Source organism: Chanodichthys erythropterus, chromosome 15, assembly GCF_024489055.1.
Source record: "Chanodichthys erythropterus isolate Z2021 chromosome 15, ASM2448905v1, whole genome shotgun sequence".
Taxonomy (NCBI): Eukaryota; Metazoa; Chordata; class Actinopteri; order Cypriniformes; family Xenocyprididae; genus Chanodichthys; species Chanodichthys erythropterus.
Genome location: NC_090235.1, coordinates 5,959,948 through 5,980,374, shown reverse-complemented (window position 1 = coordinate 5,980,374; position 20,427 = coordinate 5,959,948). Strand labels below are relative to the sequence as shown.

General features: G+C 37.1%; 1 protein-coding gene across 1 annotated transcript in view; it reads left to right on the top strand.

The window, feature by feature from the left end:
• The window catches only part of LOC137002147 (nuclear GTPase SLIP-GC-like), a 28,423-nt gene extending 9,756 nt beyond the window's left edge, over positions 1-18,667 (top strand). The window contains exons 3-15 of the mRNA XM_067361654.1: positions 4,469-4,734; positions 4,866-5,087; positions 5,189-5,383; positions 5,502-5,680; positions 5,801-5,840; positions 6,136-6,219; positions 6,352-6,445; positions 6,591-6,721; positions 6,849-7,013; positions 7,094-7,251; positions 10,762-10,882; positions 18,420-18,504; positions 18,612-18,667. Coding sequence (XP_067217755.1) covers positions 4,469-4,734; positions 4,866-5,087; positions 5,189-5,383; positions 5,502-5,680; positions 5,801-5,840; positions 6,136-6,219; positions 6,352-6,445; positions 6,591-6,721; positions 6,849-7,013; positions 7,094-7,251; positions 10,762-10,882; positions 18,420-18,504; positions 18,612-18,667 — 1,796 coding nt within the window. The remainder of the gene's footprint in view (positions 1-4,468; positions 4,735-4,865; positions 5,088-5,188; positions 5,384-5,501; positions 5,681-5,800; positions 5,841-6,135; positions 6,220-6,351; positions 6,446-6,590; positions 6,722-6,848; positions 7,014-7,093; positions 7,252-10,761; positions 10,883-18,419; positions 18,505-18,611) is intronic.
• Positions 18,668-20,427: the final 1,760 nt, after the last annotated feature.

Genomic DNA, 20,427 nt, shown 5'->3' with positions numbered 1-20,427 from the left:
GTCAAGCACCTGTGCCATAAATGCCACATGACTGAAACTAAACTGAATCATTTTAATAAAATAAGAGGGAACATACATGTTATTTTTTATTGAGTACTGTCCTGAGTAAGATATTTTACATAAAAGATGTTTATATTTAGTTCACAAGACAAAACAATAGCTGAATTTATTAAAATGGCCCCATTCAAAAGTATGTGAACCATTGATTCTTAATACTGTGTGTGGTTACCTGGATGATCTACGACTGTTTTTTGTTTTTTTTGTTTTGTGATGGTTGTTCTTGAGTCCCTTGTTTGTTCTGAGCAGTTAAACTGAGCTCTGTTCATCAGAAAAATCCTCCAGGTCCTGCAGATTCTTCAATTTTCAAGCATTTTTTGCATATTTGAACCCTTTCCAGCAGTGAATATATGAGAAGGAAACACAATGCATTAAGTGTGGGGGTGAAAACTTTTGAACAGGATGAAGATGTCACAATTTTTCTATTTTATTTAAATATCATTGTTTTTCATTTATTACTGCCCTTCGGAAGCAACAGAAGATACGTGCATGTTTCCCGGAAGAAAAATTAAGTACAATTTACCTTGATATTTGAATTCAAAAGTTTTCACCCCCCGGCTCTTAATGCATTGTGTTTCCTTCTAAATAACATTCAATTAGTTTCTTTTGTTTTAAATTAATGTTTAATGTTTTGGTCCAATTTTGTGCGAGAGCAAAGGAAATCCGCGCGCAAGCGTACAGATTTGCGCTCGCGCATTGTGCTCTCACGTCACAATAATGTGCTCTTGACATTTGTCAGTAAAATAACGCCATACGAGGCCCGTTGCTAGCAGGTATGTTTCAAACGACGTTTTCCATTACTCCCATGGGACTGTATACAGTATAGGCTCACCAGGATGGAGCAAAAAGGGGCTCAGGGGAGATAACGACAGCATGGGGAAATCATCAGCCATTTTCGTCGCCAATGGACCCTTCGATAAGCCCCGCCCTCCTTAGTTACTGTTGCTACGCCTGTCAAGTTTTCGCGCCTGGCAAGTCATTTACAGTATGTATGCACCGGTGTCAGACATTTTCAAGGAGATAATTAGTCATTTTTGGCAAACAGGTGAAATATCTGAGAGAGCAAGACTAAAGGGACTATGCATTCAAGGGATATATCCACGACATAATATGCAACCGATTCGAAAATAATTTGATCAAAATTGAAGCTAAAGCTCCCAGCACAAGCAGCAGCCACCTAGTACACTGACCATTCAAATGAGAAATACACAAATTGAGGAACAGCTTTGTTCATCCACAGCAGGTTAAAGCTGCTAACTTTTGTAAAAATGTATTTTTTACATATTTGTTAAACCTGACATTATGTCCTGACAGTAGAATATGAGACAGATAATCTGTGAAAAAATCAAGCTCCTCTGGCTCCTCCCAGTGGTCCTATTGCCATTTGCAGAAATACACCGCACCGTGTCTTAGCAGTGTCAATCAAGCTCGCGTGTGCGCTGATCACACCACTCTCATGCAGAGCGCGTACAGGCGTTCAAATTCAAGATTACCGGTGTGCCGCAGCTTTGCTTATGCCGGACAAACAATCCAAACTGCCAATTCCTCGAGTGGCACCTGCTCATAAAATAAAGACGGGTAAACGGAAAAAGACAGATGACGATGATAAAAAAGCCAAAAAGAAAGAATTAGATAGAGCCCGAAATAAAACGAGGGTAAATATCGGAGCGGCTTTTCCGAGGTGGAGGGAGCTGCGTGTCCTGAAAGGATTAAAAACCGATGCAGAGTCAGCCACATTTCTGCTTGACAAGTAAGTATCCCTGCTTGATTTGTTTCATTTTTTAAGAACTACACAACTAAGATAATTTCAAAACAGGCCTGCCCGTCCCCCGCCTGATGCTCCGCGCACACCACGGCTTCCTCTTCTCCCCGCCCGTTGACTCCTCGAAGTCGCTGTGGGTGTGGATTCCTCGTCGGAGCCCATTGACTCAGTGTCAAAACTCTAGCTGTATAACATACAGATAAAATGTCATGCACTGTGCAAAGCAACTATTGAAACCTACTAATTCACTGGCTTGTCATGTTGCTGAAATAATGTACTAGCAAACCTTATTTAGCATTACATATCGATAGAATAATTACTTGCATACTGTAACGTTAGTTACCGTTATATTATCATACTAGCTATTTATTACTTATAAAAATAGTGCAACGTCATATAGTTACATCCCAGACAGCAACATAGTGTGGCCAAGATCCGGCCCATATCTGGTACATGTGGATTACATGCGGACCAGGTGTGGGCCGGATCTGGGCCGACACTATGTTGCTGTCAGGGATTACATGTATTGCAAAATACATAATGTTTTGAGGACCAAGTTTGTAGTCAAAGTATGGGCAGGCCATAGTCAATGTAAATCATATTGTTGATGTTTCGTCTGTACCAGTGAATGTGCCATAACTGAAATCCGCCTTACTAGCCTGCGCGTTCACGGCAGGCTCCGTTGTGATGGGGGAGGAGCTGTGGAGGGAGGGCTGTAGCGCAGCATAGAGCAGTGAGTTGTGCTTGTTCAAATTTTCAGGCTAAGTCAATGTTTTCTAAAAACTCCCTACAGCAGCTTTAAGTGAAATTTGTGAAAATAACCTAATAATTATAAATCAAGCAGCTTATCCATAAGTCTTGTGGAATAAACACAAGACATTAGCCTGACCACTTTGCAATGATATTCTCCCGCTTGTATTTTTTAGCACGCCAGCTACTCCGTCTTGCCTTTAATCATATTATTTTACGTTCAAATATATGCACTATGAACAAAGAACCGTCATTATTTCCAAGCAATGATGCTGAGTTAGCTAGCTAGCTAACCTACCCGTCAGATTGTACCCGGGCTTGCATGGCGCACATCAATATTACATCATTGTTGTCATGATAAATAACACAAAATGACTGTAGTCTATTTGCATTATTGTAAAGGGTAGGTTTAGTGTTGGGGTAGGTGTAGATGTTAATAAAGCACAATCTGATAAGTAGAATTTTTAGCTTTCGATTTATACTTGTTCTAACGATTAATGCTATATCATATTGTGCTACCACTACTGTACTTGCATTATTATAAGGGTAGATTTAGGGTTTGGGTAGGTGTAGATGTTAATAAAGCCATAAACCACGTTAATATCACGCTAGAAGCACAATCTGATAGGTAATGTTTGCATTATTCGCTGTCAGATTTTGCTACTCACTGTTTCAATTGGAGATAGCAAAATCTGACAGGGTAGCACAAATTGTCAGAACACCTGCATTTCTCCCCTTGGGTTTTAGGTTTCGGGAAGGGAAAAAAAATTCCACCACCCCGTCCAAACTTTTATGATACCGGGTATCAGATTTACACAATCCCTGCGCACAACGCTTCAGCATGTTTCCCTCGCTCGAAAGCTTGACCTGTGGCGGTTTTCGGGCGTGGCTTAGCTAAGGGTCAATTGTTCTGTCTGTAATGATGACTCATACTTGGACTTATTTTACTTTTTATTGTTCTCGCAACTTCCCTCACATCACTGAACTGCGTGAAAAACATTCTAACATTCTAGCTTCAACGTCATTATGCATTCCGAACTCTTAAAGTGACGGGCGTTCCTTATATCCCACCAATGTAACAAAATACCTTACTCTAATGAAACATCAGATTATAAGTCTAACTAAACATGCAACAAACCAGTTAAGCTAAAAAAGTTTTGATGGATGATAATTAATGAAGATAAAGACGATTACAGTGACATACAGCAGTCGCACATTAGGGATCTGCAAGTCCATTATTATTGACGCGCAAACAAACCGTGTATGTAAGCTCTCGGATCACTGATCACTATAACATATTTCTGCATGAACACAGTTAAAAATTATGGAATATATTCACGTAGTTGTCAAAATGTTTTGGATACGTTTGTGAGGAGTGTTTATGTTATTATGATATGCATTACATGCTTCAAACATAGACACGATTGCTTGTTCTGACAGAGGAGCTGTTCACTGATGACACTGACCAGCCTTCAGATCGCTGAGTTTCCACACATTCACATGTTTTTATATTTCATTTATATTTTGATGTGATAGTTCCAAATGGATCCGGTCCTTTGGCGTCACCCCGTGGTCTTGTTTGCTATGGCAGGTTGACTTGTGCTTATTTAAGTTAGCTTACTGTATAACTGAGAAGAGCAAGTATTTTAAGTTGTAAAGAATGTTTGCAAAAAAGAACACTGAATGATTAAACCTTTCTTGAATTTCTATTGTTTAAAAATAATAACATGGAGTTGAAAAGTAATAATACAAGAATACAGTTGTTTTTGTGAATATGGAGAGGAGGGGGGCTTGGAGTAAAAAGGGTGGGAACCTGCTATAATAGAATTAAACATCTGTCACTTATGTTGCTTACAAAAATGTTATTTAATCAGAAACATGGCTCTTTGTTCTGCACAGATATGATCATGGAGAATGTGAGGCAAATTATGAAAAGATTCAACAAAAACTCAGATCAAATAGATAAAAGCAACAGGAAGAAGGCAACCATTGGGATTTCTGGAAGTTCAGGAGAAGGAAAGAGCTCCCTATTAAGTGCAATATTGGGGAAAAAGGATCTTCTGCCATCTGGTTGTTTTGGTGCCTGTACAGCCGTTGTTACTCAGGTGGAAGCCAATCTGACTGACTCCAACTACATAGCAGAGATTGAACTCTTCTCTAAAGAGGTTTCCTCATTTGTATTAATCTGAATATGCTTTTAATGAGATTTCTTCATAAATATGTAAATAAATCAGACTGTAGGGAATGGAACAAAGCCATATTTTTTTCCTATATTGTGTTTTGTGTACCTCTGCAGGAGTGGGAGAAAGAGCTCAAAGATCTTTTCAATGTTTTGTCGGATGAAAGCGAGGACAGGGATGATGAATTGTATGAAATTGCTGTAGAAAAGATCAATGCGGTGTATGGAAATGATGCAGATGAGAAAACATTAGAAGAGCTCAAGAATGATGATAAATTTGCTGAGATTGAATACTTTTTGTCCTCTAATAAGGAAAAATCAAACAGTTCAAAAAGTGATGTAAGTTTTAGGAGACTTTAATATTTAACATATTAAATGTATAATGCATTGATAATTTGCTTTTCAGCAAAGTAAAACAAAGCATTTTATTATCTCAACAGGTCTCTGAATTTGTCAAGTATGTTGCAAGTTACATAAAACACAGTGAGTCAAATTCCGGTGGCTGGTACTGGCCGCTTGTGAAGAGTGTGAAGATCAAGATTCCGGATTGTCGTGAACTTCTGGAACACATTGTGCTTGTTGATATTCCTGGATCTGGAGACTGCAATAAGATTAGAGATGATCTGTGGAAATCTGTAAATATTTTACTCTGCTCCTTTCTAATGAACAGTTTGCCAGATTAACCACAAAAGAAATATATTATGCCACTAAGAACATTTCCCCTAACTCAGTGTTATATTTCAAATCCTGTAGAAACTGAGAGATTGCACTTCTGTGTGGATTATAAGTGATATCAATCGAGCAATCACTGACAGTGCCCCCTGGGGGATTTTAAAGCACTGCACTGAAGAACTGGGACCAGGAGGAGAATGCAAAAGCATCAACTTCATCTGTACAAAGACTGATGCCATTGATCCAGAAAATGATGATAGGTATTTTGTGAATATTAAAGTGAATGGCTGGGAAGTGGTATAATTCTAATTCTAATTCTAATAATCTTGTATCTTTTTTCAAATCTGAACAGTTTGTAAATTTTTAATATTCCTTTTTAGATGTGCACAGCTTCCTACAGATCAAATCCCAGAAGACAAGGTTTGTTAAATGTACAGAAGAACTGTACTAGCTGTATTTATGTAGTATTGCTCCTTTGTTTTCATACTAATTTTAGCTATCAGTTTCCTCTGTAAGTTTGTACTTATGGCTCTGAGTAAATTTACTCATTTTACTTATGTCACTGAGAGCTAATATCACTGTGACTGCAATTAAATGAATGTAATAATTTACTGAGAGTAAAAAGAGATCCACTGAATCAACTACTGAATCAGATTTTACTATAAACCTATGTACAGCTTATGTGTGTGTGTGTGTGTTGTTTTTAATCATTCAGGATCAGAAAAAAATAAACATACTTGATAGAAATGAAAATGCCAAGATGAAGGTCAAAAAAAAGTTTAAAAAATCTAAACTTAAGGTAGTATTTTTTAACCTAATTTTCTTTGTTAACATTACTTTTTCAAAAACAATATATTCGATATGACATTTTATACTATACAATATATGGTTTTCTTCTAATTTTATTAACATTACTTTTTTTCTTTTTTAGAAAATATTCAGTACTGATAATCAGTTTCAAGTTTTTACTGTAAGCTCCAAAGCATTCTTCGACCCCAGTTTAAATCTGGAATCTAGTGAAACAGGTAAACTATCTATCTATTGCTTCCACTTTATTCATTATTTTTATTCATATTTTTTTTTTAATTAAACTGAAGTTTATATATTTTATAAAGTGAAATAAAGCACTGACCAAATGAGTCCAAATCACATCCTTGTCTTTATATCTAGAAATCCCTAAGCTACAGGATGAACTGAGGACTCTTAACAAGAGCAGGAATCGAGAACTGGTCAGAGATTATGTCAATGAATCAAAGGCAACTTTGCTCTTAATCCACAGTGGTCAGCTGGACAAGAAAATGGTATTTAGATTTTAGTCAGAATAAGAATTCCTAGAATTAGAGTGTATTTAGAATGCTGCCAATATGTATTATTCTGTAATTGACTGCTCAATGTCCTTTCATTCATAATTGTATGCATGTGTTTTAGATGGAAATGAAAGTCAAGGAATTAGAGGAAAACCTAAAGATGTCACTAAATGAACTAGGCAAATATTTTGACAGCATTTATAGTGACCTTGAGCAGTGTCTCTCAAAGGGAGTGGATGAATCAGTGAAATCATGTGTTGCTTCCACAAAGAAATTGATAGCACCCGTGAGTATGATTCAAATGTTATGCCTAATCACAATTTTCTTGTCCTTTTAACATGTTTTTTTGTTGTTGTTGTTACTCAGAATAAAGATGGAAGGGGGTTCCATAAAATCCTTGGAGCTTTGTGCAAGAACGACGGATGCTATTCGTCAAAAAATCGGAATACAATTTTAGATCTGAACAAGACATTGGCCAAACATTTGCATGAATGCATTGATGAAGATTTCAGTAAGATTTTTCCGTAAGTTTGATTTTTAACATTCTATTTCCAGTCTTAGAATAAAATGTAAAGTAAACTATTTTCAGTGCTTGTTGATTTTTAGGGCATTATCATGATCAAGTATTTTTTTTAAATACTTTTAATTAACATTGCTGTTAATTATATTGTTGGTATTTTGTTTACAAATTATTCACATTATATTGGAGCATAAACTGGAGCAAAGCTTCTAAACATGGACCAACAGTAGATTGCATGTAAACCAGCAAATGAGACTGATGCCCAGAAGATACAGATCTATAGCAATATTTTACTGACAAATGTCGAGAGCACATTATAGTCTCCGCTCGGATTTCCTTTGTTCTTGCACAAAACTGGACGTGCGCTCTCAAATATACAGTGCTCTCTCATGAACTGTCTCTCAGTCTCCTCTCGCTCCAATATTATGTGTGCGTGCTTAAATTGTGTTCTGCGTGCTCACGAAACTCTCCGAGCTCTTGCACTAGAAATTAAATCGCTTCTGGATTAAACACTGTCAAATGTTATCAACCATCAGAATAGACGACTGATCAATGAAAATGAAAACGTGGAATCTTATTGGCCGAGAGTGAACTGCGTCTGGAATTCTTTCGACAAAGATGGATATTTAATTTCTGTACAATTTAATAATATTTAATCATATTAATCAGATGTAGGCCTATCTTAGAAATGGCTTGGAATGGGGCGCTTGGATGATTTCTATATTAATAAGCTTGTTTGTCTAACTGCATCACATTACAGGTCAAACCCCAATGAACGATTTATCTAAAACCAACATATCAGCCAATTTCATGGACCAAAACATTAAATTAAACATTAATTTAAAACAAAAGATTAAACAACTAATTTAATGTTATAAATCAGTCTATTTAGAAATGTGTAAAATGTTATAAATTAGCCTATTAAAAACATTTATTAATTTAAATGAATTCATAACAAAATCGTTTGAAATTAATGAAGACTTGTTTCATCCAGTGTTTTTAAACGAATCTCTTGAATGAATGATTTTGATAATCATTAATGAAATGCATTTTAACAGCCACTGGTTGCCACCTACTGGCAGAACAGTGTAATAACATTAGTTTCAAAGGTCATTAACTCATTTTGATTGCTGAAATCTGTATATTCAGTCTATAAATTGTTATTGCAATACTTGCGTTATTATTTAATGTTTGCAACACAGAAGTAGCAATAGTGTGTTGTTGAAAACACTTTGTGAAGCTGTTTAAAACATATAGCTACATGACCACTGCTTTCAGCGGCAATGCAAAAGCAGGTTTAAATGTTCAGGTATGATTGTAATTTCAAAGGTTTAATAGACATAACCGAATTGTTGTCATTTAGGAATAAGATTGCATTCTTTTGATTAATCGTGCATACATAAGAGCTTATAGCCAAAGTATTTTTGTATGTCATGTTTTATACCAGACCTCAAAAGAAATTCACTATGGTGGTATATTTGATGTCCACATTTTAAGTGTTAAGGAATGATGATCTGACCCTGATCTTGTTCTGCCTTATATCAGAAGATATTTTTTTGTAATATTTTACAATAATATTTCATTAACATGAAACATCACTACATTAGTTAACATTAACTAAGGATGAACTGCACTTCTACAGCATTTATTAATCTTTGTTAGTTAATTTCAATGTTTACTTATACATTATTAAAATCAAAAGTTGTAATTGTTAACATTAGTAAATGCACTGTGAACTAACAAACAGCTGTATTTTTAACTAAACTTAAAAATTAATAATTACAGTAATGTATAGCACATTGTTAGTTCATGTTAGATAAAACATTAATGTTAACAAATAAAAACCTTATTGTAAAATGTTACCTATTTTTTTAATATAAATTTCAAGACAAAACATACGACCACAATAACTTTAAGAACCTTTTTGCTTGTTTGTTTAGATAAATTGGGTTTGACCTGTAATGTGATGCAGTTAGACTAGGTTACATTTGATTAATATTATTAAATTGTAAAGAAATTAAATATCCATCTTTGTCAAAAGAATTCCTGGCGCAGTTCACTCTCAGCCATTAAAATTTCACTTAGCATTGTCATCGATCAGTAGTCTCTTCTGATTGGTTGATCACTGTTGACGGCATTTAATCCATAAGCAAATTAATTTCTGCAAGAGCACGGAGAGATTCACGAGCGCGCAAGACACAGTTTGAGCTTGGACATGCAATATCTGAGTGAGAGGAGAGACAGATCATAAGAGAGCACGTATATTTGAGAGCGCGCATCCAGTTTTGTGCGAGAGCAAAGGAAATCCACATGCGAGCGGAGAGATTCGCGCTTGCACATTACATGTATGTGCTCTCATGTCACATAATGTGCTCTCGACATTAGAGAGTAAAATAACACCATACAAACAATCTGTAAATCCAGATTTATAAAACCATAAGTGCCGATCCTGAGGGCTCGAGCAGCCACAGAAAAACACAAGATACTCTCCATTCATTTTAACCAATAAAAAAGTGATTGAAACTATCAGTTTCTATGGTTATTTTAATAAAAAAATATAGAGAGCGCATCAATGTAATGCGTGAGCACAAAACTCTCAGCTTCACTGAACACTGGGTTCTTTGGGAAGCAAGGTTATCTTTCCCTCACAACCAAAAACACACTTCTTTGGTGACATTGTTTTTAGACCAAAAAATCAACAAAGTGACAAATCTTTCTCAAGCAAGTCCTGTGCAGCGCTGCCGACGACCACACGTTGATGGGTGTGCTCTTGCTCTCTAGCTCTGGTCGATGTATACGTGTGCTCTCTTCCGGGAGAAGTGTCCGTACAAGGAATTCTGACCTTTCTGATGTCACACAGGCACATACTCGAAAAAAAGATCCCGAAATTTATGAGGATTTGGAAGAGTATTTTTGGCACAGAAATACTCCATCATGCATCCAACTCATGTTTTAAAACTTTGGCCATATTTAGCATGAGAATCCAACTCTTTAACAGTGTAAATAAGTCAGAATGCATGAAATAGCATTGAGTGCGCATGTCCAGTTTTGTGCGAAAGCAAAGGAAATCATAACAATACATTACAAAAATGCGCTCTCAACAATGGGTTTAGTTTGTGACAGATAATTTGTGCCCAGTTTGATTAGTTTGAGGCCAAATGTTTTGTTAGGGGAACAACATTATATCCTTGTTTGTTTCATCACATCTGTGCAGGACCCAAAATATGAGTGGGTTTGTACTGGTATTCCTTCTAGTGATGGGTTATTTAGACCAGTCACATACACTCTGTGCAGTAAAAAATATATGATTTGCTTACCTCACAAGTCCCCTCTGAATCTTTTGTTCATATGACAGCCACATAGGATAAACTATAGCAATGTAAAGCAAACATTGCATGGTTGGGGATTTGGCCATTCCCATCACTATTTCCTTCCAGTAATTCTTGTATCAGATTATCAAGATTACAACCATGTTCTGTAAAATGTTTTAAAAATGGTTTTCTTTTGGCTCTAGTGTGACTGAAACAACAGGGAAGTCAGTGCAGGAACAGATTGATAAGTTTAGTATCATCCAGAGTGACTCTGCTAACCCCTCATCTCCCATGCAACACTTTGAGGACTTCATTAAAATTAAGGTGAGTTCACTTGTCCTCTTGGTGACACTAATGGGTCGTACGCCGACCCTGGTCCTCTATGACTTTCTTTACTTCTTTTTAACCCAGTAAGCACTGAAATACAACAAACCAAATTTTAATGCAGGACTGAAGTAAGCAGGGACTTAATGTTTCAAGACTTTTCTGACTTTTCTTGTGTTTTTCGTCTTTTGGAAGGAAACAAAATTGACTACATTGCTCAATGGAGACATTATTGACAGGAAGAAGCTCATCTACTCATCAATACACAGAACTATTCAGAATGAAATGGCCTCTTGCTATAAAGGTATGTTAGCATTAAAGGGATAGTTCACCCAAAAATGAAAATTATCCCATGATTTACTCACCCTCAAGCCATCCTATGACTGTCTTCTTTCAGATGAACACAATCAGAGATATATTTAAAAAATATCCTTAGTCCTCCAAGGTTTATAATGGTTGTGAATGGGGGGCTGCATTTAGAAGGCAAAAATAATGCATCCATCCATAAAAAAAGTAATCCATATGACTTCAGGGGGTTAATATAGGCCTTCTGAAGCAAAGTGCTGTGTTTTTGTTAGAAAAATATCCATATTTAAAACTTTATGAATTCAAATAACTAGCGATTTGTGGCAGAAGAGTATCCTTTGACCTGACGCATAACGTAATGATGAACACGGAGGCGCAGAGGATAGAGCAAAGCAAATCACCGGTCAAATCAACGAACATTTTTAAAGAGAAATGTCAGAGGATTTCGATATAAGAGAAGAGGAGTTAAAATTAGTTGCACAGCCCCTTTTTTTGAACCGCGATAGTCATCTAAACTTACAATACTACTACATCCTGCGTCATACTGTTACAATATTGCTGGTTGTAAGCATAAGCACACACAACGAGGAAGATATAACAATTTTTAATAAATCCACAGGAAAGATAATCCACAGACAGGTTCAACGGAGAGACAACCACACAATACACAAATGATACCGGACAATACTGAACAGGAAACACAGGGCTTGTATACACAGGGAAACAAGGAGGGTGACTGAACACAGCTGGATGTGATGATTGGGGTGATCAGTAACCATGGTGATAAACTAGTGGCGGGAAATGGCACAACACAAGTCCAAAACAGAGTGCACATGTAACACATACATCGGGTTAGAGGATTGACCCAAGTCGACTTGCACGTTCTGTGTACGGTCGTCCACCGGAAGTTAGTTATTTGAATTCATAAAGTTTTAAATATGGATATTTTTCTTACAAAAATGCATCTCTTCGCTTCAGAAGACCTTTATTAACCCCCTGGAGTCGTATGGATTACTTTTTTATGGATGGATGCATTATTTTTGATTTTAAAACGTGGCCTCCGATTCAAAACCATTATAAACCTTGGAGGACTAAGGATATTTTTAAATATATCTCCAATTGTGTTAGTTTGAAAGAAGATAGTCATATACACCTAGGATGGCTTGAGGGTGAGGAAATCATGGGATAATTTTTGGGTGAACTATCTCTTTAAGAGTTACGGTTCATCGCAAACTATTTTAATGTAAATTGTACTTTTTATTTTAAGCATAACAAAAAAACTTCTTTCATTCCCTTACAAAAAAGAAGTTTTTTCAAGTGTGCTATTAGTATCTTGTCTCTCTTATTCTTTTAAAGGGGACCTATTATGCAAAATTTACTTTTACATGGTGTTTGGACATAAATGTGTGTTGGCAGTGTGTGTACACAACCACCCTATAGTGATAAAAATCCACCCACTCCTTTTTTTTTTTAATCCCCATAAATCATAAGCAGTGTCTCAGAACAAGCCGTTTCCAAATTCCTGGCAGTGTGATGTCACATTAGCCACAGAGCCCGCACACGAATGTTGACAGACACTGATGTTTGAACATAGAACCCTGAGCGCGTTCACAGCGAGTCCGCCATTGTTGCACTGACGAGAACGTCTCCCAAGCGTTTTAGGTGTTCTGTAGCTGGATGGATTAATCCACATAGCTCTATTTACTCCCGAAATCTGAGATGCTGAAAACAAGGTGGATTAACTTGGTTTTCCAGGAAAATGCTCCCTCAGTTCTGTCGAAATTCATTTATGTCTGCGTGAATCATTTCACACCGGACTGTTTAATGAACGAATATCAATACAAAGGGACAATACAAAACAAACTGTGGTAAAAATATGCTACTCAAGGATATACAAGTAAAAACTGTTTGTGATCCAGCTTAAAGACTCCAGAGTGATACTGGATACGACAGTAATGAAGGTGAGGGCACTTTATTACAGTTCATCTGAGTTTATTTACGGGTATAAAGTTTATTAAGCACCACCCGAAAGGCATAAGGTCTATATATATTCGTTTACTGTTAGTTTTAATGAGTGTTTCTGTGTTTTTCGCTATGTACGTTATGTTGGTGATGATAATACAAGGGAAAGAGAGAGAGTATATGGATAATATTTTAATGCACTCTTGCACTTTGTTTTATTAAGCTCTTACAATGATTTTCTAGAGTAAAAACGGACGCTTCATCTTTTGTGTGAAGTATAATAAACATCATAAAACTCATCTGTATAGTTTTGGCCATCTTTCGGACAGTACAACAGGCCTGTACTAATATACTGGATAAAAACAAGAAGGCAATATAAGTTATAACCGTTATTGAACTAAACTATACCTGTTCTATCTCCATGCAGCATATATTCGCAGTTTCTGTCATTATAATGCATCCTGACTGAATCCTGACAGGGGAGAACGAGCTCTTGAAGCTTCAATTAGATGAACCACAGGTGCATCTGCAGGTCTTTTGTCTTCAGAGGCCATACTGTGAAGTGTAGGGGTGTGACGAGACCGGTATCTCACGAGATGAGACGAGACGAGACTCGAGATTGAGTTCACGAGACGAGACGAGACAAGATTTTTTACACACTATTTTTAAGAAATCCTCAATGGCGAAATAAATGACTAGAAAAAAATATTCTGCAGGTCTATTTGAAATGTTTTAACTAATGAATTTCATTTCAGTTCTACTTCTGAGTATGAATTATCATATGCAGTAAAAGACAACAATACTCAAGCACTGTAAAAGGCCACTAACTCAACTGACTGACTTCTCTTCTGTATGATTCCAGTCTCTTCAGGCCTTACTGTACATGATTTATGAGCTTCTACAACATTTGACCTCCTAACTGAACTCCTTTCCACAAACTGATCATAGAAATAAAAACAGTATAAATAAAAATGGTAACTCTTTACAATAAGGTCTCATTTTTTAACATTAATTAACCAACATCAACTAACAATGAGCAATATACGTGCTACAGTATTTATTAATCTTTGTTTATGTTAGTTAATAAAAATAGTCATTCATTGTCAGTTCATGATAGTTCACAGTGCATTAACTAATGTTAACAAATGAAATCTTATTGTTTGTGCTTAATAAGATTAAGAGAAAACTGTTATTCATTTTTATGGTAACACTTTACAATAAGTAGAACCATAATCGCACTCTCTCAATATTCAAAGTGCAAACAAGACCAAATTTTTCGTTGATACAGAGCTAAGAGATGGTTACAACTACACTGCCCAGCCTAAAATAGCTTTCATATTGAGAGATATTTGCATGCATCAGGGAGCCGCTTTCAAAATGCGGGGTATTGAAATCGCGTTTGAGTGCGCGCTCGCGTTTACTTTCACTTTCATGATCGCACGTAACTCTGTAAATATGGAGTGGTGGCGACCGTTATCCAACTGAATTAAATGTTTTTTATTTAAATACAAAGCAAAATGACAGTGGAGGCGTAATATAAATGTAGCGGTGGCATATTCTTTCCTAATCATCCTAACACTCTGTCATGGCAATATCATGAGACTACTTTTCGCCTCGACGAAAAATCTCGTCACATTTTAGTCTCGCGAGATCTCGTGACACGAGATCTCGTCACACCCCTAGTGAAGTGTGTGAAACAAGCTCTTATCAAACTCTTTTTTTCCTTCAACCGTTTGTTAGGAGTTAGATTTGATAGGCAATGCACAGAACTTTCTCTCCCTTTGTTCCTCTTTCAACTCAGCTTGCAAGTAAAAAATTGAACACACATATACTGTATATATTATATATTATATATTGAGAAAAAGTATGAGTGATGAAAGCAAACGGTGTGCCTCCATGTTCACATCTCATCTCCGAATCGGACACACACCAGTATTGCTTTGTTTGTTTGGGGGGAAGAGCATGCTGCCCTTGTGTTGGAACAGGGCGAGTGTGAGCATTGTGAGCTGTTCACAGTTAAAATGCTCTGTGCTCGTCTTGTTTACTTCCAAGGGCCAACACCCACATTATGATCGTGGGGCTCGAGAATGGATCAGGCTGATGAATGGGAGACGGGTCCTGCCCTATCGCCCACTTTATCCACTCGTGTGAACTCGAAGTGCACTTCAGAGCTTCTTCAGCTTACGCGGGGGATGATGATTCTCTTTTCGAGCTTGCTGCTTCTGAGCCTCTAAGAATTTTCCTTAATTTTCCATCTTCTTCATAATTCTAGTGACTGCTGTGAAATTGAGACCATTTTACCAATCGCACTGAGACATTTAAAATGATACCAAACATGAAAGGGAAAAACAATAGATATACAAGTTACATTATACATAGAGTAAACTTTCAGTGACTTGAGGCAGGGGGAAGGAGAGTTTGTGTGTGTGTGGGGGGGGTTGCATACTGTAGATGTGTGGGGGCAAGGCGTTGTCCTATGCTATTCTTTTAAGATCTTCTCTCCAGATACGCTTTATTGCAGGATGCTTGATCTCAGTTTTCGTTTAGCAGGAAAATCAAGCCTTACAAAACTTTTCACCTCTCTCACAACCTGCCGTTTCCCGATTTTTCTCTTCTATCCATAACGTCATTCATATCTCACCTTAACAGTGTAAAAGTCATTCAGCAACCACAGCCGCCCAAAAAGGTCTCTCACAACAACAAATTCAAACCCTTGGTCATTGGTCATCAGAAGCTTTCAAAACCTACATCAGATCCAGCCGCTTCCACATCAGAAATGCGCAACAAGCCCTAACCAATTAAATCGTTAATTCCCATCACCTGTACACCAGCCCGCATTTTCAAATCCTATTATCTCGCCGTATTCATGCCAATCTAAAACCAACCATTGAATTTTGTTTTAGACTTTTAAATTACAGTTAGATGAATCCACAGATGTATCAAACTCTCCCCAGCTGCTTGTATTCATGAGATACAGTTTTTAGGGGAAACTTAACAAGGACGTTCTGTTTTGCACCCCGCTTGAGGGAACGTGCACAGACGAGGACATTTTCACAAAACTTGACAACAAACTAAAAGAAGAGAGACTGTCTTGGAGCGAGTGCATCGGTGTGTGTACAGACGGTGCTAGAGCGATGCTGGGGAAAAAGAAAGGTCTTAAAGCAAGAGTCTTCAGGTGGCACCTCACGTAAATTTCACGCATTGTATTACAGTCAGGTGGCTTTCGTGAGGAACTGTGCTCAGCCGCCTGTTTGAGCTGCGGGATGAACCATTCACTGTAACAAGGGCAAATCATATGACATCCGACATGGAGGACGCATTGATTGAACTGTCAAGCAACCGAACCTTAAAGACAGTGTTTAATTCCAAAATTCTCCAAGTGGCGGTCTCCAAAATTAAACCAAGAATGGACTTGCTGTGCTCCAAGCATTGTGCCCACCCATCTCAATTAGGTGAGGTTAGTGTTGAAATGAAAGTAATGAGTAAATTAAATAAATTAAAAGTAATAATAAATGTAATATTATGGTTGTTTGACTGTTGTGTTCTTATGTGTTGTAATTATGCTTGTGTTTGGATAGGCCTATTAGTGCGTGTGCGTTTTTGCGCGCAACGTTTGTATACTTTAACCACCTCTTACAATTGTGGGGGTCACGAGTCACTGGCACCGTTATTTTGGGGGTCGTGGGCTAAAAAGTTTTGGAACCCCTGTCCTAGAGGGCCTGGTTGAGACCCTGTTTGAACTGTTAGAGTCAATAGAGTCTGTTTTTTCTTATGGCTATAACTTCTCTGAAAAGAAATGGGGACATGCAGGCTCTGTCCATCGTGCCATCTTGCTTAGACTTTGCCCCAGGAATGATGAAAGCAATTTTGCATCCTCATCCTGACTATTTGCCAAAGGTTCCTTTCTCAACCTTGCATCCGGTCACTCTCAAAGCCTTCTGCCATCCGACGTTCACTACGCCGGATCAGGAGAGAATTCACAGACTGTAACCCATCCATGCTCTTCAGGCCTACGTCCAACGCACTAGCCAGTGCCGTAAGTCAGAGCAACTATTCGTCATGGGGGCCGTAATGGGGGGTGGCCGCCATGAAACAAAGCATGTCACATTGGCTGAGGGATGCTATTGCCCTTGCCTATGAGGTGTGCGATCAAGCTTCACCAGTAGGCATCAGGGCTCATTCTACCAGGGGGGTTGCCTCTTATAAAGCTTTGGCGGGGGCGCCCCCTTGCAACATGTTTGTGATGCGGCGGGTTGGTCCTCACCGCACACATTCGTAAGGTTTTATATTTAGGATGTTCATGTTACTCTGGCCTCTCGTGTCCTTGAGTCAACATCACAAAGTTAGTGTCTGAGACTGCGTTATTGTGTTATCTCTGTTATCTGTTATCTCTGCGTTATTGTGACTTCACTTCACAGCCGGGGGGTCCGGACACGCAGTGTGGCGGTGTGGGTATTCTCATTCCCATAGCGCTGAATAAAGCGCAGCTCGAGTGTAGCTTTTGAAAGGGAGTGCCCCGGGTTACTTTACTCTAACCCTGTTCCCTGAAAAAGCGGGAATGAGAAGCTGTTCTTCATTGCCGCACTGGGATGTCCCAGGACTGCTCTTCAGACAAATATCCTGCAGACGCACCTGTGGCTCATCTAATTATAGCCTCTGACGCGGCGCATTCTGAAGACGTCACGATCAAGGCTATCGAAAATCTAGGTCAATTTCATTGACGTTTTATACACATATGCACAGCTGGTCACTGCTAAAGACGTTTCCCATAGCGCTGAATAAAGCGCAGCTTCTCGTTCCCACTTTTTCAGGGTTACAGTGAAACCACTCCATAAGTAGCTATACTAAATAAAATGAACTTTAATTTTACCTAAATTTTGTAAGGGTTAATAATAATAATAATAATAATAGTAAAAAAACACCCAGCATGTAACAAATTACATTTCATTCATGAAACACACATCCAAGAATTGATTTATTTCCTTGTTCTGATGTGTTCTTCATGAGAAAGAAAATGAATGAACACAGAGTGTTTCTCATTTTAGAAGCTGCAGCAGTGACTGGAACCGGATCCATGAAGAAAAGGCAAGAACTGCTAATAACCACAGTCGATGAGATAAAACAAGACATGTTCAACAAAGCAAAAATGAAAGTGCTTAAAAAGTTGAATAACTTAAAGGTAGTGATCTCAAATTCATTAAAGGTGATCATGTATTTAGTTGTACAATGTTTAGAGTCAAATATAATCTTCTTTTGTTTCTTTGTAAAGCTGTACATAATGGATGCTCTTGAAAAAGGACTAAAGAAAGCAATAGAACGCTCACAATCACAAATCAGCAAAATCATAAGAGAGGGTAAGAGAGAATGTCGTCCTATTACACCACAGAAACAAGGGTTTGAACAAACAATCTTTTTCAATGTCAGGTATTGATTAATTAATTTCAATCGTTGTCATTTCTAGATGTCTCTGGATATATTCAACAGCTGGAGAGAATGTCAGATCAACTGTCTGACTAATGGGGATCAAGCATTAAGAAGCCCAGGAAATACAGATGAAACAAACATAAAAATAAAGTGTAACAATTTCAGTATGTGTTTTCTTTAGTTTTTATTATTTCTTTATTTAACCAGGGGAAGTCATATTGAGACTATAGTCTCTTTTTTAAACAAATTTTACAACAAATATTTTATTTCTTTACTTATATTTATTTGTCCATGTTGCTTTATTTTTTTCTTTACATTTGTTTGGTGGAAGATGTACTTTATCTTAAGTTGTTAACTTTTATCAAATTTCTCTGAACTTTGGGATTTATTTTAGGGTTGCGTGAAACATAAATTGTATATTGATTTGTTGCTCTGTTTTCATTGTAACCGTTTTACAGCGAGACATTTAAAAACTGTAAGAATAAATAGGCTCTCAGCTTGCAGGAATTTTAAGGTTACATGATGTAAACTTCCTCCCAATTTTCTACTCTCTTCTGTTTTGCCGTGTAAGCTTAAGATTAGGACATAATGAGGAGCCTGAAAAAACAATCTGTTGTTTTCAGAAAATTGTGGGGGAAAAAAAGGTATCCAATTTGCCTTATCTGGCAAACCTTTTGTGTATTTTTTTTTTTAATCCTTTTCAAGTACCATGCAAAGGGTGAAAACTTTTACAAATATGGTGAAAGGAAACCTTATGATAATCTGTCCATTTGTTTATCCAATATACTTTGTAAGTCTTTGTTTCATGATACATGAATATGCATTAAAAGATAGAGAAGATAATCTAAACAAAATATGTAGCTGTGCTATTTTCAAGAAACTTTTATTGGAGATACATTTACTTTATAGATTGGAAATACCAAAATTTTGACTTCGATACGATATATAACTTAAATATCACGATACCGATACTTAAACAATACTATGGCAAAAACCTTAAACAGCAGGAAAAGTAAATAAATAACATATGACAGAACTTCTTTCTTCACCAGTGTGCAGGCTGATACTTCTGGATTTGAGCTTCATTGCCATGAAGTTGTTAGAGTTAATATATTTTTTAATGTTTATTTTTTCATGCTCAATAAAATTGTAAATTATTTGCTGTTATGCTTTTTTATATATATATGTAGGTGTTTTTGATAGTAAGATTATTGTAAAAATTAGATTACTGTAAATACTTAATAGCAATGTTATTAAAGCATAAATTGGTTTAAAATAACTGTATATACCCTTCACATATTTATGTATCTTTAAATTAATTTTATTTTTGCAACCAGATATCACTTATTAAACTTAGACTCAATAATACACCTCTTTTCGGTGGTCTGCTTGCACGAGTAAAATAAATAAAAAACACTCATTTAATGTTTGAGAGTATAAACATAATGCTGGTATCACACTAACCTGTCTCCTTAAATTCTTTGTTCAAATCGGGATGTTTGACGGCAAGATGCTTTTGACTCCCATCGCTTACGTTATTTTGTAGCCTAACATCTTTTGCAGACGGGCTTTGTGGTGTCCGTGGGCTTGATCTTACTGTCGGCAATGTAAGCAAAATAATGCCATATTTCGCTTCGTGCATCTGCTTTCTCAACAATTTGTGGATGGTCTGCAAGAGCACCTGTATATGCAACCATACCTCTCGTTTCGTCACCATAAAAGCCGTTGCGCAGTTGAGAGGAATAAACACGCACTCAATGTGAAGCAGCACGCTGCACGCACACTGCCCCCTGCTGTCACACATTAGGAAATACAGCTGGCACTCAAAGTACCGGTACTAATAAAATGAAGAA